This window comes from Sminthopsis crassicaudata, chromosome 1 (assembly GCF_048593235.1).
Source record: "Sminthopsis crassicaudata isolate SCR6 chromosome 1, ASM4859323v1, whole genome shotgun sequence".
Taxonomy (NCBI): domain Eukaryota; kingdom Metazoa; phylum Chordata; class Mammalia; order Dasyuromorphia; family Dasyuridae; genus Sminthopsis; species Sminthopsis crassicaudata.
The window spans coordinates 46,748,527-46,773,161 of NC_133617.1; the positions used below are offsets into that span (position 1 = coordinate 46,748,527).

The window sequence follows — 24,635 nt, forward strand, 5'->3', positions numbered from 1 at the left end:
TGACATGTGAGCTGAGCCTTAAAGGAAATTAGGGCTTTAAAGAGGTACAGTTGAGAGGGAAAGCATTGCTAGGATGGAGAAGTTTACATAAAGGCTTGGAAGAAGAAAATGGAATTTTGTTTTCTGGGAATAGCAAATAAGCCAGAACTTTACTACAGTTTCCTAGTTTATGTAGAGGAAGAATGTATTCAAACAGGTAAACTATAGTAAGGCTATGAAGGCAAATGTAAAGGCAAATGAAAGGAATTTGTCTTTTATCTGACCCTGTAAGAATAAGGCAAGGGAATCTATAAGTGCCTAATCAGCCAGCTGCATTTATACACTACAGCAAAAACAATATTGAGCTTGCAAACTCAGGTGACTTGAAAGATGGTTAACTTGTCAACTTAGCTTAGTGCCCTAAATAGAAATAGGGAAGTTCAGAAAAGGTCTGGGGGGAAAGTCAAGTTAGCTAGGTGGCTAAGTAGATAGAGCTCTCGTACTGGAGTCAAGAAGTCCTAAGTTTAAATCATATGGGTTCCAGGATGTGTGAGGAAAGCATTTACTGGACATGGAAGGAGAAGATATGTTATAACCTTGTTTGGTAGTCAGGGAAGTGACTATGCACTCCAGACATAGGTATTTAAGAGAAGTGTATGTGTATTCAATAGGACCTAAAATTTTTGTGAAACTCATTGAATTTATCAGCAAATTCCCATTATGTTTTGTGTGAGGATGAATTATGCTGCCACGAAACCTCTGTAGGGACTGGGAAACCTGATCAGTAAAATAAGGGGCCATGAGTAAGATTTTAACCACTACTTTCAACCAAATGATGGAGCTTTTTGGAAAGAAAGAAAGAAAGTGAACAGCTGTTTATGTAGATAGAATCAAAAAATAAGATTTGCTTATCTGCTTCATGACTCACAATATCAGAATGATGGATGCTTGCCTGAAGATGGAGGCCAAGTTATGAAAATTAAGAAGGACATGCTTGGTAAGCTGATCAAGAAGGCTTTAAATTAATTAGAGGCAGAAAGAGAAGAATTAATAGAAATAATTGAAAACTAAACACTATTAAGAATATCTGTAAAGGATGCAGGCATCTTATTTATTTTTTTTTTGTTTTTTTTTAGCAATTTTATTTATTATTATCATTTTTTTCCCCTGAGGCTGGGGTTAAGTGACTTGCCCAGGGTCACACAGCTAGGAAGTGTTAAGTGTCTGAGACTAGATTTGAACTGGGGTCCTCCTGAATTCAGGGCTGGTGCTCTATCCACTGTGCCACCTAGTTGCCCCATCTTATTTATTCTTAAGAGATAATCAGATAGTGCTTACAACTTCAGATATTTGCATATCTATAGGATGTGGATAATACATAAGGTGAACTTGAAATTTAAACACAAATATATAAAAAATTTAAAAAATAAACACAAATATTAAATATAAATATAATAAACACAAAAATAAGAATCCTCAAGACTTAGTGGCTTGGGAAAGATTTTTACTTATTCAATACAAATTTATTAAATGCCTATTCTCTTTAACTGTACTGGACACTGGAAAAAATTCTATGATAAACAGAATGTGGCTAGTCTTTACATTTTAGTAGATACATAACTAGGGCAACTAGTTAGAAATAATGATTAAATCACTAAGCCTAGAGTCAGAAAAACCTGAGTTCAAATCCTGTGTGACCTGGAGCAAGTCTAAATTTAAATCTGTTTACCTCAGTTTCCTTACCTGTAAAACTGAAGAAGGGATTGGCAAACTACTCCAATACTTTTGCCAAGAAAATCCCCCAAATCATGAAGAGTCTAACATGACTGAAAAACAACTGAACTAAAGATACATAACTAGAATGTAGCAGTGGAAGAACATGTGTTCAGATCAAAGGAAACATCTTCTAGTATGGTATTGTTCATGGAGAATGGAGTATGGGCTGCCTTGGAAATCTGGGAGCTCCTTAAGGCAAAGCTCAATGACTTTTTGGCAGGGATATTATACACAGGATTTTTCTAGAGGTATGTTTTAGACTAACTGTCCTATGAGATCCCTTTCAGCTCTAAGATTCTGGGGCTTAGAACTGCAAGAGATTTAGAAACATAGTAGAGAGCTATTGGAAGAAGAGAAAAGGTAGGAGAAATGAGTGATTATCCGTTTCCTTTGTTTCATAATCTTCAAACTTTCCCCTCTCCCTACTGCTGACAAATATTCTCATGTCTCCTCTATCCTTGAAAAGCTATTATGTGACTCCTCTATCTTCTCAAGTCATTAACTCCACATCTCTTAATCCTGCCATTGTCAAAGGGGTAGGCAAAAGGGGCATGTGATCCAATTTCATTGATATAAGCAAAACCCAGGTGAGAAAACTTCATCTACCAATGTAGGTTGACACCCTCTCAGTAACTTCTAGCCTTAAGGAAGGTGTCCAGAGCCCTTCGAGGGCTTGGTTAAATAGCTTGGACAGGATCACACAGCTGTCATGTCAGTGGGGATTTGAACCCAACTCTTTACATTGTGATAGGCTGCTTTACACTTGGTGATTCAATTTTCTCATCTTTCACTTATTTCCTTGCAAAGTTCCTTCCAACTTTATCTCTTACCTAAAATTGCTATTTAAAGATTATAACAATTTCTTCATCACAAAAACTAACGTCCTTTTTTTTTTTTTTAAGTCCCCATCCTTTTTGACCTCTCTAATATTCTGTCTACCAGAATGTAAGACTTTCCTCTCCACTAGATTCTTTCTCTCTTCTAAGTTTTTGTGATACTCTCTGCTCCTGGTTTTCCTCCCTCTCACTCTGCTTTGCTGGATCATTGTCCCTGTCTCAGTGTCTAACCATGGCTATTTTAGGGCTCTGTCCTGAGCCCTCTTTCATTTCTCTTTACAACTTCTTGTGCTTTCATCAGGTTCTGTGACTTTATTTATTCTAGATTTGTCTGTCTAACTCTTAACAGTTTTCCTGAACATTCCATATCACCAGCTACCTAGTGAATATTTCCCAATTGGAAGTCTTAAGCCCACCTTTCCATTAAACTTCTTTTTGTAAAGGGCTCCATCATTCTTCATTTCTCACTGTTTTTCACTCCCCCACTCCCAATTCAATTAATTGTCCAAATATTGCCAATTCTGCCTTTCCAACATAACTTTTCTACGTCCCTTTCTCAGTACTCAAAACACCCTTCACCCCAGTGCAGGCCTCTTAGTCAGACTCATTTGAATTCTTGGCTTTCAGTTTTTTCCTTCTCTAATCCATTCACACAGTTGCCCAAATATTTTTCATAGAACACTATCTGACAATACTACTTTTCTGCTCAAGAATCTTCAGTGGTTTCCTGCTGCCTCTTAAAGTAAAAAATGCCCTGCTTCTTATTTAAAGCCCTTTTCAACCTAGTACCAGTTTACCTTTCCTAGAATATTCCCTAATAATGATTTGATATTTCAATAAAACTAGCCTAATAGTTGTTCCTTAAATGTGTCATTCCATCTTCTACCATTGTGCTTTTACAGATGTTTAGCCCCTGCTTAGAACATAATCCTTATTTACAATCTTAGAATCCACATCTTCAAATCCTTTAAACCTTAGTAGGATATAAGCTTCTTGAGGGCAAGACCTTTTTTATTTTGTTTTCCTATTCCTAGGAGTTGACATATTACTTTGTATATAGTAGGTATTTAATAAATGTGTACAGTGGTGATTAATAAATGCTTTTTAGAATATAGTCTATAGTATAGTATACTATAGTATAGTATATACTATACTATATATATTTGGAAAGAGAGAGGGAGGAAGAGAGAGACAGAGAGACAGGGACAGAAAGAGAGAGGGAGGGAGGGAGAGGGGGAGAGAGAGAGAGAAGGTGAAGGAGGGGAGAGATTATACTACAAACTGTCTTTGAATTTAATTCATTAAGTCATCAGACTCAGATGAACTACATACCTGAATACTCAAAGAACTGGTATATGTGATTGTTGAATAAATATCAGTGATCTTTAAAAGAATGGGGAGAATTCAAATGGATTAGAGAAGGGTAATTTTCCCGATTTTCAAAAAGAAGATATTGTTTCAATTGCCAGGGAACTTGCCCTAGAGGCCCTGAGCTTGACTTTTGAGTCCTGACAAGATTATAAAATATATTATTAAAGGAATATTAGTGAACATATAGAAAGAGAATATAGTGATCACAAAGAATGACCATGATTTTATCAATTATAGGTCATAGGGATAATAGAATCATAGATTTAAATTTGGGATGACCTTGATGGTTATCTAATCTGATCCCTTAATTGTGCAGTTGAGAAAACTGAGGCCCAAAGAGTCAAACTAGCTTTCTGAAAATAGCCCAATTAAGCTCTATAAGCAGGATATATTTCATAGTGTATATTTTACATATATGTATATATACATATACTGCATATACATTATATGTGTATACATGGATAGATATATACATGTGTACATGTACACATTTATGTTTATAAAGCATATGTATACATAATTATATATACATAGATTGATATGACGATTTCACATTGAACCTCCCCCAAAACAAAAGAAAACTTAAGCAAAATCAGTTGACATATCATTTTTGTTTATAATATATATAATGTTCATCATTCCAGAGAAGAGGGATATGTTTCATCATCTTTTCTCTGAGGCCAATATCAATTATTGCAATTAATCAGTATCTAATTAATCTGGCAGCCTTTTAATGTTTTAATTTATATTGTTGTATTATGGTGTGCATTGATCTCTTGATCGGTTTACTTCACTCTGTATCAATTCATACAAATATTCCTTTGTTTCATTGAATTCTTCATATTCATAATTCTTATAGCATAATAGTATTTCATTGCTGTCATATAGCACAATCCATTCAGTCATTCATTCCCTAATTGATGAGCATTCAATTTTCCACATTTTTGCTACCACAAAAAGTGCTGCTATGAATATTTTCTTTGTTTTGATTTTAGCAAAACATTTGATAAAATTTGTCATGTTATATTCAAATGGAGATGAAAAGATGTAGATAATTAGTGAATTTGACTTGGGCCAAACCCAGAAAATAGTTACTAGTAAATTAATGTCAACTTGATAAGAGGCTCCAGTGAATCTTACAGGGATCTGTGATTGGCCTAGTGACAAATAGCATTCTTATCATTAACTTGGATAAAATCATACTTAATATGCGTATCCAATTTCCAAAACACAGATTGCTATGAGGGATAACTAATATATTGTAGAGCAGTCAGGATCCCAAAACACCTGATAAGCTAGAATATTAGGCCAGAGTATAAAATCTTACACCTGTGTTGAAAAAAAAATCAACTTCATACATACAAGATGAGAAAGTAGATCATGTGAAAAAGATGTGGGATCTTTAGTGAATTACAAATTCAGTATGAGTCAAGAATTATATGGCAACCAATAATACACCAAAAAAATCCCAAATGTAATGGTTAACAAGGCTTTATTAAGAAAGCCAAAGTGTGGGAGGTCATCATTGCACTATAGTTGGCCTTCGCTGGACTACAGTAAAGTATTATGTTAACTTCTGGATAACACATGTGAAGAAGGGCATGATAAGCTGGAGAGTATCCAGAGAAAAGCAAATAGGATGGTAAAAGACCTCATTATGTCACACGAGAATCAATTGAGAGGGCTAGGGATGCATAGCCTAGTGGTGACATGGTCACAATCTTGAAGTATTCAAAAGGCTGCAGAAGGTAAATTGACTTGTTCTATTTAGCCCCCAAAGAGAAGGATCTAAAAACAATGGGGAGAAGTAGCAGAGAGAATTAAATTTGATACAAGGAAAAACTTCCTAACAAGTAAGGTTGTTCAATGTTGGATTACTTGCTGTCTAGGGGACAGGGTGGGGGAAAGGGAGGGAAAAAAATTTAGAACATAAGGTTTTACAAGGGTGAATGTTGAAAATTATCTATGCATATGTTTTGAAAATAAAAATCTTTAATTAAAAAAAAAAAGGTTGTTCATAAGGTAATGAGGGTTTAAAGCAAAAGTTGAATACTTGTCCAGCAAGTTGTTAAAAGATTCTTATTCAGAAAAGTGTTGGGCTAGATGATCTCTGAAGGCCTTTTCTAACTCTGTAATTCTATAGAAGATTCATTATTCTAAAAGCAGAGCATCTGTAAATTTATCTTATTAATAGTTTCTTTTCTTAATAGGCAAGGGAAAAAGTACTATACTCTAAACCTGATTTTTGACCACCGGGAAGAAACTGCTCACAAAGCAGAAGTACTAGAACATTGTTCTAGTCTGATTAGACTAGAGAGAGAGATTTCAAAAAGGAGAGCAGATTTCAAAAAGATCAGGAGAAAAATAGCTATGTTATGGAGACCACAGATTCTTAAAAGGGAAGGTAATTCTAGCATGAATAGAAGGTTCTTAGAATGAAATTCTGAGAATATGATTATTAATATTTCCAATAAGAAAGAAAAGGGGGTCATTTAAAGAGAATGAAGGTGGAAATAATCTGATATAGCTTCCCAGATAGCTCTCTCAGATTCAAAGGGGAATATCCTTGTAATAACTTGATAGGGAATGGTTAACCTGGAGAAGAAAAGGTGTCAGATATGAAAGTTGGAGAGGAGGGGAAGGAAAGAACACTGGAGTACACTGGAGGGCTGAAGAAGATGGAATAAAGGGCATTGAACACAAAAGCATGGCAGAATTATATCAGGAAAACTGAAATAAGATAAGCCTTTTAAAAAAAGCTTTCCTCAGTATGGGTAGGCCTACTGCTTAGGAAGGATGGTACAGTATTAATAGATGATTAAAAAAAAAGTATGATTTATTTCCCTGCCCATTGCCTTATCATGCAACCCCCCACAAATATAGAAAATAGAAATATGTCTGATAAAAGAATTATCTTGATAGGATAAAAAATAGAGGTACAAGCCCCCTTATTTCTAGAATGATAGGTCTCGAACCTATATTAAAGAACTCAAAACACTTTAAAAATTCTAGATTGTTTTCCCTCCTTCATTATAAAGGAATCATCATCTGATTGAGAAGATTAAGATTAGCATGGTCATAAAGGAATTAGGGGGGGGAAAAAGATCAGTAAGAAGTTCATGAGATAGCACCTAGAGATTCTAATGCTAGAAATCACAGGAGCAGGATGCTGGGGAGAGGGAATTGGAAACCAGGCATAGGCACAGATGTAGGGGCAGGGAAGGGGACAGATAGTGGTTCTTAAGTATTTGAGAAACTGTCATGTGGAAAAGAAATTAGACTTGTTTTCCTTGGAGGATTAGGGAAAGAACTGCTCAAGGGCAGATTTAGATTCAACATGAGGAAAAAATTCTTAAAATTAGAATTTTTCAAAAGTGGAATGGACTACTTTAGAAAATTGTGGATTTCTCCTCTCTGCTGGTTTTTTCTCCCACAAATCATTTTTAATTCATTTATTACCTGTACACAAGAGAAATAGCTGATGAAGTCAAAAGAAACAGTTTTATTCTCTCTGGAGGTTTTCAAAAAGACTGACCACTTGGGGATGTTACAGAGGAGGCACTTATTCAGGTTCCTGTGAGGCTGGATGACCATTGAGGTCCCTTCCAGTTCTGAGAATCTATGATTTTATAAACAAGGCTAAGCCTCTAGATGAAGAAAAATTATTCCAAGTGTTTAAAAAAGAAAGGAATCAATTATTATTGTGATCTCTAAGAAACTGGACTTAGGGAAAATGGAAGAGAAGGCTGTAAGACTAGAGATGGGGAAATGTAACCCGTCTTTTTTGTTTGTTTGTTTGTTTGTTTGTTTAGTTATTTTGGTTGGTTATTGTCCTTTGTTCTTTAAGAAGGGCAAAATGTCCAACTATGGATCTGACTGTGGCTGAGCAGACCAATATGAGCTTGGAATGTTCTGCCACAATTGGACACAAGTAGTCCCTATGAACATTTAAAGTGGATTCTCTAACTTTGCTCATCTTTAAAAAAAAAAAATTTAACTTTGCACATCTTGTATTTCTTCTGCTTTGCTCATAGAGCACAGTGTTTTCTCTGCCATGCCAAGTTGTCCAATGCCAGCATCTCCCATGTTGTGCAATCAATCTAAATCTTAAATTTGAAAGTGTCCTTGTATCACTTTTTCTGACCACTAGTGAGTGCTTATCCCCTATGAGTTCTCCATAAAATAGTCTTTTTGGCAAGAATACATATAGCATTCAAGCAATGTGGCCAGCCCAATGGAATCGCATTCTCTGCAGTAGAATTTGAATATTTGGCAGTTTAGTTGGGTTAGGGTTAGAGTTAAAGTTAAAGTTAGATTTAGAGTCAAATAATTTTTTTAAATGCCATCACCATACCATTTTTAAGGGGAAAGGAGAAGAGGACTCCACAAACCATAAAAGAATCAATATAATATCAAGATCAGACAAATTCCATAATGCTATTTAGTGGAAGTTTTTTTTTATTGCTATTTTATTTTTTCCAGTTACATGTAAAGCAATTTTTAACATTTGTTTTTAAAACTTTGAGTTCCAGATTCTCTTCCTTCCTCCTGATCCAGAAGGCACACATGAAGTCATGTAAAACTTTTCTATAAAAGTAAAAAAAAAAAAAAAAAAAAAAAAACAAACCTCAAGAAAAATAAAGTAAAAATAAAAAGTATGTACAATCTGTATTCAGATAGAATCATTAACTCTCTCTGGGTATGGATAGCATTTTTCATCATAAGTCTTTCAGAGTAGTCTTGGATTACTAAGAATAGCAAAATCATTTGCAGGTGATCATCCCACAGCATTGCTATTATTTTCTGTACAGTACACTTTATTTTGCATGAGCTCATGAGGACTTTTCAGACTTTTCTGAGAGCATCCTGCTCATCATTTCCCATAGAATAATAGTATTGCATCATAATCACACAATTTATTGAGCCATTCCTCAAATGATAGGCATCCTCTCAATTTCTAACTCTTTTCCCTGAGAAAAAAGCTGCTATAAATATTTTTGTGCATTTTTTTTTTAAATCTCTTTTGGGATGCCACCTAGTGGTGGTATTTTTAGGTCAAAGTTCCAAACTGCTTTACAGAATGGCTGCATCAGTTCACAATTCCAACAACAATACATTGTCTCATTTTCATCCACATTCTCTCCAACGTTTGTCATTTTCCCCCTCTGGCCCATTAACCAATCTAATAATTATGAGGTAGTACCTCAGAATGACTTAATTTGCTGTTTTCCAATCAGTAGGGTATTAGAGCATTTTTTCATTTGACTAAGTAATTTGATTAGTTCTTCTGAAAACTATTAATATGTTTTGATAATTTATCAATTGGGAAATAGCTCTTGGGTTTTTTTTTTTTAATAAATTTGACTTAGTTCCCTATATGTTTGAGAAATGAGGCCTTCATCAGAGAAACTTGCTTCAAAATTCTTTTCACAATTACTTTTGCTAACTGTATCTCCCTGTTTATTCTGTTCTTTCTCTTCTTTCCTCTTGTCCCTCTTCAAAAGCATTTTGCTTGTGACCATCCTCTCCCCCAATATGCCCTCCCTTATATCATCCTTTCCCTTTCTCTTTTTCTCTTTCTTCCCTACTTTCCAGCAAGATAAGATAGATATCTATGCGCATATTGAATATGTATGTCATTTCCTCTTTGAGCCAATTCTGATGAGAATAAGATTCTTCTTAGCAGTTTCATGACTACTAAGCTTTAAGTACTAAGAACCAGAAACTAAGAATAAATCATAACAGAATAAATCATAACAGAATAACCTTACTACTTTTTGAGAGTGTTATTAGAGTGACAAATTAACTAACAGGCTTTTATTAAGTATGTACTGTGTCCCAAAGACTGTGCTAGGTACCAACAATACAAAGACAAAAAAAAAAAATGAAATGATCCTTCCAAAGAAATAATATTCTATTATAGGAGATAATATATATATGTATATAAATAATGAAGAAAAAATACAAAATAAATACACAGTACTTAGGGAGGGAGGCCACTAGCAGTTGAGGGAATCAAAATTGGCTTCAGTTTTATGAGGGACAAGAAAGATAGAATTGCATTTCTGGCTTTGGGGGTGCAAAGGCATGAAGAAAGAAAATAGAGTGCCATGTTTGAAGCAGGAGAGAAGACCAATTTGATTACACCATAGAGATAGGAAGAGAAATAGTAATGATACATAATAATCCCAGAATGAAAATTTGGAGCTAAGTTGTGAAAGGGTTTAAAATCCAGAAGAACTTATATTTAATTTTGTATTAGGAGACACTGGAGTTTGAGTATAAGTTTAATATAGTCACATCTGCATTTAAGGAAATTCATTTTGTCAGTTGTGTGGAGGACAAATTGGAATGGGGAGCCATGAGGTAGGAAGAGTGAGGAGGCCCATACAACAATTCACATGAAGAATAATGATGGCCTGAATCACAGAGGTAATTGTGAGTAGAGAGAAGGAGTTGGATTCAAAAGATGCTGTTAATGCAGAGATGATAAGATTTGGCAACTGATTAGATATTAGAAATGAGAGAACATGATGAGTGAAGATAATAAGCTAAGGTTGTAAGTCTGGGAGACTGAAAAAATGATAGAAGTTCAATAGAAGAGAAAGTTTGTGGGAAAAACTACTTCTATTTTGGTTCTGTTGAGTTTGAAATAGCTGTGAATTATAATTCTAGAGGACTGAGGATGAATTATGTCATCCCTCTCTGAGATAAAGAGAAGATAACTCAAGCTGCAGAATAAAATAAGTATCTTGATAGCCAGGAATTTGTTTTGCTTGACTGTGCATGTTTGTTACTATGATCTTTTTTTATCAGTATGAGGGAGGATAAGGAAAAAAAGGGAAGGGGTAGGAAAAAAGAAAAGAAACTCACTGAAGTATGGTGTTTTTGTTTGTTTTGTTTTGTTTTTTAATTCAGAGAACAGAGTAAAATCCAGAAGTATAGGGAGAAGTATAGACAGGCCAGTTTTGAAAGCTGCAGAATGTATTATATATCTAAAAAGAAAAACAAGCTATATACATCAGGGAGATCTGTAGTCTCCTGGAGTACTCTATCTATTATATTTGCTTATATTATATTTATATATTTTATTATATATAAATTTTATTATATTTGTATGTTTTATTTATTTATATGATTATATTTATGGAAATACTCATTTTGTTTGAGATTTATTAAGTTCAGAATAAAAATTTTAAAAATTTTTAAAGGGAGAAGGGTATTTCTCTAGTATTCAGTTTGAAATGTTCAATCAGTAGTTTGTGTTGTGAAATAAGAGTTCAGGAAAGTAACTGGGACTATTCTGAATATATAGATCTGAGTTATCTGCATGGAACTGATAATTAAACTCTTAAGAGCTGAAAAGGTTGTTGAGAAAGTACAGAAAGTAGGAGAAGTCCCAGGACAAAGCCTTGGAGTATCCCACAATTAAGGGGCATTGCATGGATGCAGAAGTAGCAAAAAGAGATTGTAAAGGACTGCTGAGGCAAATAGGAGAATCAGGAGAAAGTTATTATCCTGAAGATCCATCCAAAAGTCACGGATGGTCAACAGTATATACAACTGCAGAGAAATCAGGAAGGATGAATCAGAAATCATGGACTACTCCTATATAGCTAAAAAAATATTCATTCAATAGCATGCTTACCAAATTTGCATATGACATGAAGAGGGAAAGAAAAGCCTAATATCTGGGCTGACAGAATGAGGATCAGAAAAGTCTTGCCTGATCATAATTCTGTGAATCAAATAACAAAATAAAATTCATTAGGAATAATTAAGTCCTATACTCAGGTGTTGTGTTTTTTTCTAAATCAGCTGTTCAAGTACAAGATTTATGAATATCAGTTCATGTGAAAAAAGACTTGAGTTTTTTAGTTAATTGCAAGATCAGTATCTAGAATTCATCAGTGTGGCATAAGGTACAAAAAGCTAATGCAATCTGAAGCTCCATTAATAGAAATACAAGATTTAAAACAAAGTAAATGATAATCCATTTCTAAATTATTGTTTTTAGTTTTGAGTACCACAATTTAAGTGACTGAAAACATGATGTCTAAAACATTAGAACCAGAATTTCAAAGTTAGAAGGGACCCTAGTGGCCATCTAATGCAACTCATACCCAAAAGAGTCTCCAAAATAGACAGGTGGGCCTCCTGCCTCTGTTTGAAGGGGAGCCTCCTAGCTACTGAAGCAGCCCATTCCACTTCTGGGAAGCCAAGATCATTAGGAAGATTTTCTTGACAGTAATTTAGTAACTTCCACCCATTGTTCCTAGTTCTGTCCTCTTGGACCAAGCAGAACAAGCCTAATCCCTCTTCCACGTGACAGCTTTTCAAGTCAAGGAAAGTAGCCAGAAAGGTGAGAATACTTAAAATTGTATTTATGTAAGGATCTAGTGAAGAGCCTAGCTTTTAGAAGAGACTATTTGGTGGAGAGGTATTGACAAAGGTATTTATATATTTGAAGAACTCTCCTGAAAGAAGGATAAAACTTGTTTAGTGAGCAAATCTAAGATCAGTGGGGGAGAAGGCACAAAAAAAAAAAAAAAACATTTTAACTTAATGTGAAAATTTTCCATCAACTAGAGTTGCCCTACCTTCCCACTAGAGGTAATATGAGGAGAAGCTGGATGACCTTGTACAGAGGCTTCATCCGTGAATAAGGGTTTGCTAGATGACCTATGAGGGCCCTTCTGGTGCTGAAACTCTGTGATTCTAGTGAGAGATAAGACTAGAATGATAGTATAGGGTCAGATCATAGGAGACCTTGATTGAGGTCTGTGAGAATTTAGAGTCTACTCTGTGGACGGGGAAGTCACACATTAAAAAGCTTTGTTTTAGGAGAAACAGCCTGGCTTAGTGGATGGAGAATGAGCCTCAGATTTGGGGATACCTGCATCACATTGAACCTCTGCCATACACTGGCTTTTTGACCCCAGGCAAGGCAACTGTCCTTTCAGTGTCCCAGGCCACTCAGTCCCTCCTGTGATTAAGGACCCACTTTGTGACAGGCATTGTGGAGAAAGTAGGGATGAAAAAAGGGCCTTACCTACCCTGATGAGGTTGCTGTGCAGTCCAGAAGAAAAAATCTGGCATTGCAATCTGCGGTGTTAAGTAGAGCAGGAAAAAGTTAGTGGTGACCCTAACCCACCAGAATGACTCTGCCTATTTGAGGTTTTCCCCCCTCCATATCCCACTGTTCCCAACCTGAGCCTGAAGTGCCTTTTCCCTGCTAACCCGAGAGAGGATCAAAGATCCTGTGGCGGCCTGTCCCATCACCTTGGGTCCTCTGCTCCCCAGGAGCTGATCCGGAAAGGCATCCCTCACCACTTCCGTGCCATTGTGTGGCAGCTTCTCTGCAGTGCCACCGACATGCCAGTGAAGAACCAGTACTCTGAACTACTCAAAATGTCATCTCCTTGTGAGAAACTGATACGCCGGGACATCGCCCGGACCTACCCCGAGCATGAATTCTTCAAGGGGCAGGACAGTCTGGGCCAGGAGGTCCTCTTCAACGTCATGAAGGTAAAGAACTCTGACTGTCCCGTCTCCTTGGGCACCCTTTCTTCCCAGAAATCTCCGGAGACTTCATGGGGTCCCTCACTCCCTTCTGTCCTGATTTTCTTGAGCCCAAGCTGACCTCTCCCCTTCACTGAGCACCTGGCTGGTGCAAATTACCATTCTGCTCTTCTCTCCTAGGCCTACTCCCTAGTCGACCGAGAGGTGGGCTACTGTCAGGGCAGCGCCTTCATCGTCGGCCTGCTCCTGATGCAGGTGAGTGGCCTGGCCCTATGCCCCCAGCAGGGGATGGCTCTGCTCTCCCCTTTGAGCCCTGTCGGGGACTCTTGCCTCAGGCGCTTCTGGGGTCCTTCTAGTCAAGTGTTTGGCTTCCCTGGGGTCAGTGGTGGGAGATTTGTGTTACACCAAGGCTTATAGCCCTGATGGTGTGGTGGGCCCACAGAGCTTCCCTAGTTGACCATGGCTCATTCTTTGATGGAAACACAGGCTGCACCTCAGTAATGGGCTGGAACACAATGTGGCACTGAGCTGGTCCCTGGGTGAGAATTTTCTGACTTGTGCCATCTAGGGGAAGAACAAAGGGAAGAAATACCCAATAGCCATCATTCTTTCTTCATCCTCTTCCAGGGGCTTGAAGGTAACTTAGGATGGGCATTTTGGAGGCTGTATTGAGGGAAGGATCTGAAGGAAGCATCAGCACCATTGGGCCATGGGAAACTCTTCTAGGTGAGAAAGATGGGCTAGCAGTAGGACAGGAAACAAAAAAGGTGGAAAAAATAAATACTCTTGAATTTGGAAGGAAGAACATAGGAAGACATAGTCCCATGTGTCCCTATTGGTTACTCAGTACCTAGCCTGATTAGTCACAGGGGATATCAAGTAGAATTCTTCTCTATCCCTATGCAGATTATGAGAAATATAGGACATCATCCATATCCATAAGAGACCTATAATCTTTTCTGGAACGCTATTTAACAGTGTCTTTCTCCTTTTTATCCCAGATGCCTGAGGAGGAGGCATTCTGTGTATTTGTGCGGTTGATGCAGGAATATCGTCTACGGGAACTTTTTAAGCCCAGCATGGCTGAGCTGGGGCTCTGTATATACCAGTTTGAATACATGCTACAGGTGAGCTCTGGGGTATAAGCTGAGGTGATTTATCTTTTTGCTAAAGGTCAAATCCCTGATTCTAATGTTTGGATGATTACCTCGAGCTCTTTTAGCTGAATCCTTCATCAACCCAAGAACAACCTACCCAGGTATCCCATGTAGAAGAGCCAGATCTGAGAGCCAGGCTGATGAAAATCCAGGAGGAATTGAGGCTTCCCCTGCTTTCCTGGCTCTTAGGATTTCCTCTCCTTATTTCTGGAAGTTCTTTAAGACTATAGAATTTAGTGTGAAGAGGAAGGACTTGAAATTCTAACATCCATGTGACCTGTTTTAATCATAAAAAGAAACCTTACCTATGAGTTAACTATACTTTCTCTGTTCTGTCTCCCTTTTCCTTCTCTATTCCTCCTTCTGTCAAGTTGCAAGAAAAACAATGTTTCAGCCCTTTAATGGCAAAAATTCATTTCTTTTACAGAGAGATGTTATCCTAAACGTATCATAAGGTTTGGTGTTCAGAACTGATTTTTTCTACATCCTTAACGTATCTCCTTTTCTTGGCACTATACTGTAAAAAACAGCTTTTCTGAAGCAAGTTACTTTGAGGAGGTACCTTACTGAGAAATATACCCCTCTCTGTTGCTTTGAGCTTCTTCTTCTTCCTCTATTAGGAAGGATTCTAACTTTGCCCAACCCTGATTTCCAAAGTCTTTTTGAAAGGGAAGTTAATTGAGGAAATGTCTAGTGATGTTTCTTTATTGTGCATCTTTAGAAAACAAGGTTAAAAAAATGTGAAGAGAGAGAAAGAAACAGAAAGCCAGTGAAAGAGAGAGAGGGAGAGACTGGCCCAGACCTCAGATGGTCCTCTTTCTCCATTTCTATTCTATTTCTATGTGTAACAGGGGAAAATGTCTACCCGCCTCTGCTTATTAAAGACAAGCCGGCAGACGTCTTTGTTTATAAATAGCAGCCCCCACATTGCTTATGGCTGCTAGACAGAACTGTGTAAGTTGGCCCATTCAGGAAGCCAGATGCAGGTGGAGGGACCTATTAGATTCCACAGGACTGAGGAGAATAAGGTGACAAAGAGAAGGGAAGGCCTTAGCATAATCTCTCTTACTCTTACCCTTCCAAGGACTAGCCTTAAAGTTGCTCCTGAGAAAATAGAAAGATTCTGTTGTTCTAGGTATCTGAGGGCCTGAGATATCTGACCTTTGAAGTTGATTTCCATTTTCTTCTCTTGATGAAAAATTACTTTATCCTCTCTCGAGAAGGTCATGATTTTTAGGTCAGTTAGCCAAGAAGTTCTAAGCTGAATATAATTTGGTGTTAACCCAGAAAGCTTTGAGCTGGGAGAAAGTCTGCAAAGATGGCTGGGTGGGGGGAGAAGGGGAGAAGGGGGAAAGGAGGCAAGTGGGGAGGACAAAAGGGACAGATGATTGGAGCACTCAACTGATTCTATTTCCAGCTCTGACAGAACTACCCTGGAGGACCCATACAATTTCTACATGCCTTACTGCATGCCTTAGTTTTCCTTCTTTGGCATCTAATTTCCTGAAAATCTATATAAATATATATAAAGGAAGGGATGGGACAAGAGGATCTGCATATGTCATATAAAGGGATGGAAGGAAAGATCTTGGGAAGAGAAGGGGAAATTTAAACATAAAACATCAGGAAAAGGTACATGAATTGAGATTTCCAAATTTAGGTAGAAAGAATAAGAACTGATAAAGAAGCCTAAGGAAGTTAGATACTAACTAGAATATGAGTTTTCCTCTGTGGTGAAGATAGCCAGAACACATTTTCACCAAAGCTGATGATTGAGATCTATTTGGAGCCAGGGTAGGTTGTATTAGAGTTCTGTCTTGGGGAAACACTGTGTCTTCTTTATTTTCTGGCAGGAGCAGCTTCCAGACTTGAACATTCACTTTCGATCTCAGAGCTTCCATACTTCCATGTATGCCTCATCCTGGTTCCTCACACTCTTCCTCACAACCTTTCCCTTGCCAATCGCCACCCGAGTCTTCGACATCTTTATGTACGAGGTGAGGGCTAAGGTTCAGTGGGATTGGGTGAAAGGGAGAACTCAGATCAGTGTCAGCAGATCCTAAAATAACAGCCTGATTTGCTTAATTTCTTTGCTAACTAATTCACGATTTTCTCTTTAATTTGATATACTTGCTATCTTTGACTCTTTTTTTCTTGTCTGCTTCTAACTTAGAACCATCTTTTTCCCCACCCCCTATCTTGCTTCCACCTAGTTGACATTTCAAATATAGCAGAGATTTAGGATTGAGAGGTGAGAAATAGGTGGATCCTGCATCTCTAGTCCTCATTGTAAAAACAGGCAACTTTTTCCCATTGCAGGGACTGGAAATTGTGTTCCGGGTGGGTCTGGCACTGCTGCAGGTGAACCAGATGGAGCTGATGCAGCTGGACATGGAGGGCATGTCACAAGTGAGTGGGAGGAGGGAAAGATTATGAGCCTTCTGTAGATGAGATGCACATTTTATACCTAAGAAAGTTATTAAAATGAGGCAGGAACCTGGCTTAGGATCATCCCTAAGCTCCCCACTCTCCCCCTTTTTTAATATAACTAGGAATCTGAAGGCTCCTCCAGAGGCCTTCTTGACTGAGGTAGGAACAAGGATCTGAAGGAGGAGTAAGAGAAAGTGAATTTGCTAGTCAGATCATTCTTGGCATATAGGGCAAGAAGGGAATGCAGAGGGCATAGAAAAGGAGGGTAGAACACATTGTTCTGTCTTCTGCCTCCAGCTTGGGTTCCCTTAAGCCACATGCTGCAGAATGTGCTTTACAGTAAATTAGAATAATCAAATAGACATGGCATTGGGCATGGTTTCTGTCTGGGATGGCCTAGCCAACAGGTCAGATCCAGGGGGAAGAAAATAAACAATCCTGGGACAGAGTTTTATTGGGGGAAGAGGTTGATTTTCCACCTCTCATTCTCCCTCCCCCCACAATGTTTCCCAGCTGGTGTTTCAGGGAAGAATACACAAAGGCAGCAGTTGTGTCCACAGACACAGGGGGATCCGTTGTATTCCTCCAGAGAAGCCAGCCAATCTCCTTGAATCCCCTTCCCCCTACCACCTCCTGTTGCCAGCCTACCCTATGCTGTGCTGGGCTATTTCTAACATTTAACCCTTTTGATGGGGGCTGGATGGGTCCCCAAGGTTCTTGGTTTCAGTGCCCTGACTTCTCAAAGTAGACTAGATGACTTGGGGGAGAAAGCTTCCCCTTCTCAAATCCCACCTTATTCTAGCCTTCTTTAAAATGATGCTCCTCCCTCTTTGCTTCAAGGCTTTTTCCAAAGGCTGAGCTCAAATTTCTACTTTGTTTAATTTCACTTTGATTCAATTAGACATTTGAGCGCCTATATATCCAATACCATCCTTTGGTACCTCCAGCCTTTTACCTTATCTTCTTACCTTTCTTTTTCTCTCTGTGAAAGCCTTTTTCTCAATCCACCTACATCGCCTCCCCCCCCCTTTGGCTTTGTCCTCCTAGTGAAATTTTGGAAATTTTGGCCTAGGATTTAAAGAAAGCTTGAGAGAACTATAGGAACCTTGAATAATCTGACTAGCCTTATTCTTTCTCCTATATTTGTTTTCCCTATCAAACTTAGACAATCATTTGTTTGGGTTCTTTATGGATCTTGGTCTCTTGAAGGAAAGATTCATCATCTATATTGTGTTTAAATCAGAGCCCTGATCCAGGTAATACTAGATAGAGTGATCACCTTAGATGTGGGGAACTAGAAAGGGGGAGTATTAGGATGCTATCTGCCATGAATCCTCTAGAGTAGTAACTTGTTTTTGTATGGTCCCAGCAGGTAAAGAATGACTTTTATATTTGTAATAAAATTTTATTGTGTTTTTAAAAAAATGTAAAAGCTATTCTTAGCTGCCCAAAGGCTGAAATTGCAGACCCCTTGCTCTAGGGAAACAGGAGGCATTGATAGGAGTTGGGGGGGGTGACTGGTGACTCAAAAGGGACCCTGAAGGGTCCCATAGTGGGAGGGGTAGCTGTGACTAGGTGTGTCTCCACAGTACTTCCAAAAGGTGATACCCCATCAGTTTGATAGCTGTCCTGACAAGCTGATTCTCAAGGCCTACCAGGTCAAGTACAATCCCAAGAAGATGAAAAGGTCAGTGTGTGGGACTCTCAATCCTTGGGGAGCAGTTGGGGTGGGCCAGGAGCTTCTCAGAAAGAAATGAGGTACCACAGGAGGGGTAGAAGAGGGGAAACTTGACTAGAACTGAACTGGAGTTGCCCTTCATTATAGGTTGGAGAAGGAATATGCTGCCATCAAAAACAAAGAAATGGAGGAGCAAATAGAGATCAAAGTAAGTTCTTAACCCCTAGGATTATTTCTTTTTATCCCAAATTGAGCCTTATCTAGCAGTGCCCCCCCCACTGAACGCATTGATTCTTCTTTGATCTGGGGATCAAGCACAGTCATGTGATTAACACACCTTGGGAGGACAGAGAAGAGTGAGCATTTAGAAGTATTTCTGGCACTGGCTGAGCTTGCTCGCCATCCTTCCTCTTGGTAATGTGTCAGTATCTTGGGTAGACCATGGCATGGCAGCTGCACCCAGATGAGGACTGCCAGAATACTTCAGGGTCAGAAGTCTCTGGAGCCCAGGGGGGCTTAGGCAGAGCTCTAGCAGGCCTCTCCTATAGGGAAGGGAGATCGGGGAAGGCAGGGGAAGGGAGATAAAGCACAGATCCCAGGCAGGGGAGATTCCGGCCCCCATGGGGAAGGGTCTCTCCAGAAGGAGGCCCAGCTAGTGCCAAGGAATGGCCTAGAGTCTAGCCCCCACCAAAGTCATTTGAAGGGATGGAATGAGTGTAGAGGTCAGGAGGGAAACAGGGCAATTGTTTTCATCTTGCTGAAGAGCTTTCATGTGCAAGATGGCTTTGAACGGGTTTTGCTCGGCTCCAGAGTGCAAGCCAAGGATCGGTGGAGGGAAGTCACTAAGGGCTTAGGTTGGGAAACCTGCCGGCCCTGGAAGAGAGACTGCCGACCCAGAGGCTTTCCCACAGAGACACTTCAGTGTCCTCCAAGTCTGGATCAGGACCGCTGATCACAATCCCCTGCTCACTGGGGTAGATGGATTGTTTGAGCCTTTCCAGAATGATACAACTCAGCCCAAATTCACATCATCCTTCACATTTGGGAAGGAGTAAGCTTTAGGGAAAGGAGGATGGCCGCAGAGTCATCTCCCTGAGCCTTAGGTTTCTCATCTATAAAATGGAAGATCCTTTACAACTTCCTTGACCAACTTCTTGGAAGGATTTACTTTGTAAATCCTAAAGTATTATATAATTGTTAATTGTTTTTTCTTCATATAACAATCTTTTTTACATGATGTTTTGCTAAGTCATATTTGACCAAATGCCCAGTTGTAGCTTTCAAAACAAGCCCTTTCCTCTGCCTGGAGCAAAAGCAGAGGCTAAGAAAACACAATGGAGATATTCTTACAGTGTCTTCCATCTATAAAAAGGTACACAGGGATGAAAAATTATGAAGGCATATAACGAAATAATGAAAAAGGAATGATTTTTAAAACAGAATCAAAACCACGTTTTCACCTGAGAAAACATTTGTAGTGAAGCAAAGCTTCTCTGGTTTATTCACTTAGTTGTCTGTAAAACAGCTCAACAATACCCTTCATCAGTTGCAGACATTTAAGGCCCACTCATTTTCTCCCCTCACACCACTTTTTTTCTAGCAAAATAGAGACAGGTCTTAGAACCCACTTTCGAGGTAGCTGTCCCTTTGGACACTACAGATTTAAATCCCAGCATTGTGGATTGTCAGAGATGTAGCTGCCAAGTAAGGTGTGAGTGATTTTTACCAGCTGTAATAGGTAGATAGACACATGTGTATATGCATGTATAAAGACATTTACATAAATAAATATTCTTGAAGTTTATACATTAATTTGTTTACACATTCATTTATATATTATGCATTAATTCTTTACAAAGCTGCTCCAGTTCCATCACCAATAGTAATAATTTGAATTTATAAAGCACTTTTAAAATTCTTTTAAAAATCACTATTATATGTTATCTTTTCTAGCTCACATAAAAGTACTTGGAGTAGTTAAAAAAAAAATCTCTGAACCAGGAATCCAAAAAACTGATTTATATAGTGTGTGCCCTTGTATTCAATAGTCATGTCTTTGATCAAATGATTTATTGTAGATGAGCCTCATCTCATCAATTTTCCTCATCTGTAAAATGGAGATGAGGCCTGCCCTACCTAATTTAAGCATACCTTGAGGCTCAAATGAGAGCATGTCTGTGTGAAAGTGCTTCAAAAGTGTAACAAACTGGTAGAAATATTTATTATTCCCCCTTGTACAGATGAGAAAACTGAGGCATCGAAGTAAAAGTGACTTGTTCAGAATCACCTGGCCAGTAAAGGATTGAGCCAGGATTAGTGATCCCAGATCTATTGTCTGTACCATTATACTCCTTTGCTTTTATCTCTTAAGTGCAAAGGATCAGACTCCTTTCCCTCTCTTACCTTCCCAGCTTGTGACTTCCTTTCTCCTTTGAGGCTCTTTTGTTGTAGTAAGGGTCCACAAGTAGGACTTGCCCTGGATTGTAAACCTATTGAGGGAGGACATTATTTGGGAGTCATAGATGGTAGCCTTTTAATCCTATCTGCAACCCTTTTCAAGTTAAGTCCTGCCATCTCTATCTACACAGTAAATACATATTTATCTCAATGAGCAAAATGGGAATGGGAAAGTATATTTACTAATATGTATATGTGGGTATATATTTTCATGTCAAGTAGAAATAACATTTTATTATTCCTAGTTTGGGTTTATTAATGCCAATGTAGCTTTATTTTAGGATACAAGGTTGTGAATTGATAATAATTCAGTTCTTTTGTCTTATATCCCATCCTTTTTTATCCTTGAGGTTGGTCTTGACTCTTTTTCTAAGTTCTTCATGTGCCACTGAAATGAGACTCTGAGTAGACAACAAAGTGTTGTACTTGTAGATTGTTAGCCTGCTAGCTAAGAACCCAAATTTTCAATATATATAGCCATCCCAAATTATTTCTAATTTGTTAGACTTCCTTTGAAGACTAATCTATCAACTTTGGCATAAACAAATTCTTTTGTGACTTAAAAAAAAAAATTTGTGGTCAGCGGCTAATTCAAGAAGATGGTGCTCTTTCTATTCCATTAGGCTCCTCCCAGTGGGGCTGGAAAGGACACTAGTGGGACTAGAACACCTAGGAACAGGGATCTGTGACTCAGGGTTCTAGACTGGTATAATGCAAAATGCAATAGGATGAGTCAAGAGGTTTGGTTTTGAGTTATGGGGCTTTGGGCAAGAGACCAAGATAATGGTTTCTTGGGTCCTTTTAGTCCTAAAATTCTCCTAATTGTACAATTAACTACTTGACATCTACCCCAGAAAGAGCGAGGAAAGAGTCAGTTTTATGAATTTTAGTATAAAAATAAAAATTCAATCTACAATTATTAAATGCTATGTAAGTCCCTAGAGATCCAAGGGAGTGGATAGAGTCATTTGCCTTCAAGTAACATATATCAGACAAATACACAAGGAAAAGTGAAGAGTGAGAGAGACTGACAACTGAGGAAATCAGCAATAGTGTCAGAGCAGGTGACATAGGAGCCTTGAGGGAAGAAGAGGGCATACAGTCTAAGTATCAAGTAACAGCTTATATGAATAACAAAGATGAAGAGTGTTCTTTTGACTGATCTCTGAACTCAACCAAACCTAAATGAAAGTTTTTTCAGAAAAAAAAATCTTAGCCATTTTAACTATATTTATAATAATTATATTTAATTATATATATTTTAAAGTTATTTAGGATTTTTTTATCTGAAGTCCAGGAACCTATTTAGAAGTGTGTGGGGGGAACATTTGATAAATGTATTTCCTTTATAAGTTTATATATTTAATTTTATTCATTTAAAAACATTCTGAGGAGCAGTCCAAAGGCTTCTCCAGTCAGACTGCTAAAGGGGTCCAGGACACACAGAAAGGTTGATAATCCCAGGACTAGACTGGTATTATCTTTGGCTGAAATCTAAGGTCAGGCACTTAAAAGGAGATGCATTATTCAGGACAAGAGAATTAGATGATGACTTAAATTAACCACAGGGAAATTAAGGTGAGATTGTGAGAAGGGATCTACTCTAACATGTTCTCTTTTATCCCTTTCTTGGAATTTAGAGGCTACGGACAGAGAACCGGCTCCTGAAGCAGCGGATTGAGACACTAGAGAAGGTGAGGGGCAACCCTATCTGCTTCTAGGAGCACTCTCTTTTCCAGAGGGTCCCTAGTCCCTGAAAGCTTCACCTGGTATCCTAACTTACCTGGACCCTCCCCATTTTGAACTGTCTGGTGGCTGCTTGCCCAGTTCCTTTCCTGGAGAATCCCATTTCCTTTTATTATTGCATTGCAGAGACCACCTTTGTGGTGGAGTGGACAGTTATTAACCTGAACTGAATATTGTCATTCATCCTGCAAGACCAAGGCCTAGGGTCTGAGTAACCATGTCCTGTGGGCAGCACTTCATATTGGTTTGTGACAGCGTCCCTACTATTTCACTGTCAGTGATGCTGTGATTTGTAATGGGATATAAAATGAGACTGTGATATAATTTCACTGATGCTTGAGTGGCATTGTAATTAACTCTTTGGGTTGCTTATGCCATAACGGTTACTGTAAATGCCATAATTTCTATATATAGACATAGTTCTAGAAAGATAAACATACAGATACACAGAGAGAGAGAGAGAGAGCAATAATGCTTCCCTGAATGAAGCTAAAACTTCTATCTTAATTAAATTCTATCTTTAATTAAATAGTTAGTTTTAATTGGATTGTCACATACTAGGTGACAATATGCCCAGCAACGTAACTTTGGCAATCCAATAAATGCCTGTACCACTGCCCTTTTGGTGCTACTCGCAGAGTGACAAATTCCATAGCTCTGATGGCATTAAAAGGGAAGGTAGAGGAGAGGCTCTATGGTGGAAAGAAAGTATAGGCCTATGATCTTCTTTTCTCTCTCTTAGCCCGTATCCCAGGCTTGCTCTGGACACAACTGAAAACCTTTTCCGTCTTTGGTCATTTTGCTAGGGACAAACAGCTTCATTAAAATTGTGTTTTCTTTGTCATGTAGCCCAGAAATATGTCATGATGTGTGAGGATTTTTTCAAATATATACATGAGAACCAAAAAAAGAAGTAAAACTCTCAAATATATTCTTTAAAAGAAAAAAACACTGGTGTAGAGAATAAAAAATTCCTTCTGTTACTATAGCAACTCTGTTTAAGAGAACCTCTTAAACTGATTTGTGAACAGATGATAATTCTGGAAAAGAAGGGGTGGGTTGGGCCGGAAGCAGTATACCTTACTATTTCTACTCATCAGATGCTCCAGGTACCACTTCTCCTCTTCCCCAATCATTAGCCCAGGTATATTTCTGTGGGATTGAAGCAGTATTAGCCTTGGCTGTCTTCTGGATTCCTGCCTATGGGCTTTGGCCCTCAGCCTGTTCTTTCTACCTTGCTTGTAGATCTAGTCTACTGTGCTAGTAACTGCCGGTTATTGTCGTGTTTTTCTTCTCTCCCCTTCCCCACATCCCATCCCTTCTGCTCTACCTCTTCCCCTTTTCGGGATCTCCTCCCTGTGGGTTTCGGTAGGAGAGTGCTGCTCTGGCTGATAGGTTAATCCAGGTACAGTACTTTTTTTTTTCTTCCTACCCATCTCTGATTTCCATCTGCACTCCATGCTTTTTCTGCCAATGCCTACCTCTCAGAAGTTGTTTCTTGAACTTGTGTGTATGTGGGCAGCTTTTTGGGGAAGAGGTGGGAAATGTTCCTGTATAAAGGATAGGGGGAAGAAGTGGGTTTCACACAGTGCATGTAATAAGTTTCTATCTAAACAAGTGGCCATTTGTGGAATTATTGGATGCATGATGATCATTTTTCATAGTTTTCCTATAGTGATTGTG

General features: G+C 38.4%; 1 protein-coding gene across 7 annotated transcripts in view; it reads left to right on the forward strand.

Annotated features, from left to right (window-relative positions):
* The window catches only part of EVI5L (ecotropic viral integration site 5 like), a 60,987-nt gene that overhangs the window by 11,548 nt on the left and 24,804 nt on the right, over positions 1-24,635 (forward strand). For 3 of the 7 annotated variants that reach the window (XM_074300974.1, XM_074300953.1, XM_074300984.1), the window contains exons 5-13: positions 13,266-13,490; positions 13,665-13,739; positions 14,486-14,611; positions 16,495-16,638; positions 16,961-17,050; positions 18,661-18,758; positions 18,897-18,957; positions 22,847-22,900; positions 24,325-24,357. In XM_074300974.1, the coding sequence (XP_074157075.1) occupies positions 13,266-13,490; positions 13,665-13,739; positions 14,486-14,611; positions 16,495-16,638; positions 16,961-17,050; positions 18,661-18,758; positions 18,897-18,957; positions 22,847-22,900; positions 24,325-24,357 (906 nt within the window). Of the gene's footprint in view, positions 1-12,241; positions 12,325-13,265; positions 13,491-13,664; positions 13,740-14,485; positions 14,612-16,494; positions 16,639-16,960; positions 17,051-18,660; positions 18,759-18,896; positions 18,958-22,846; positions 22,901-24,324; positions 24,358-24,635 lie in introns of all 7 variants that reach the window. The other 4 variants (XR_012488057.1, XM_074300991.1, XM_074300963.1 and 1 more) reach the window with 2 other exon arrangements.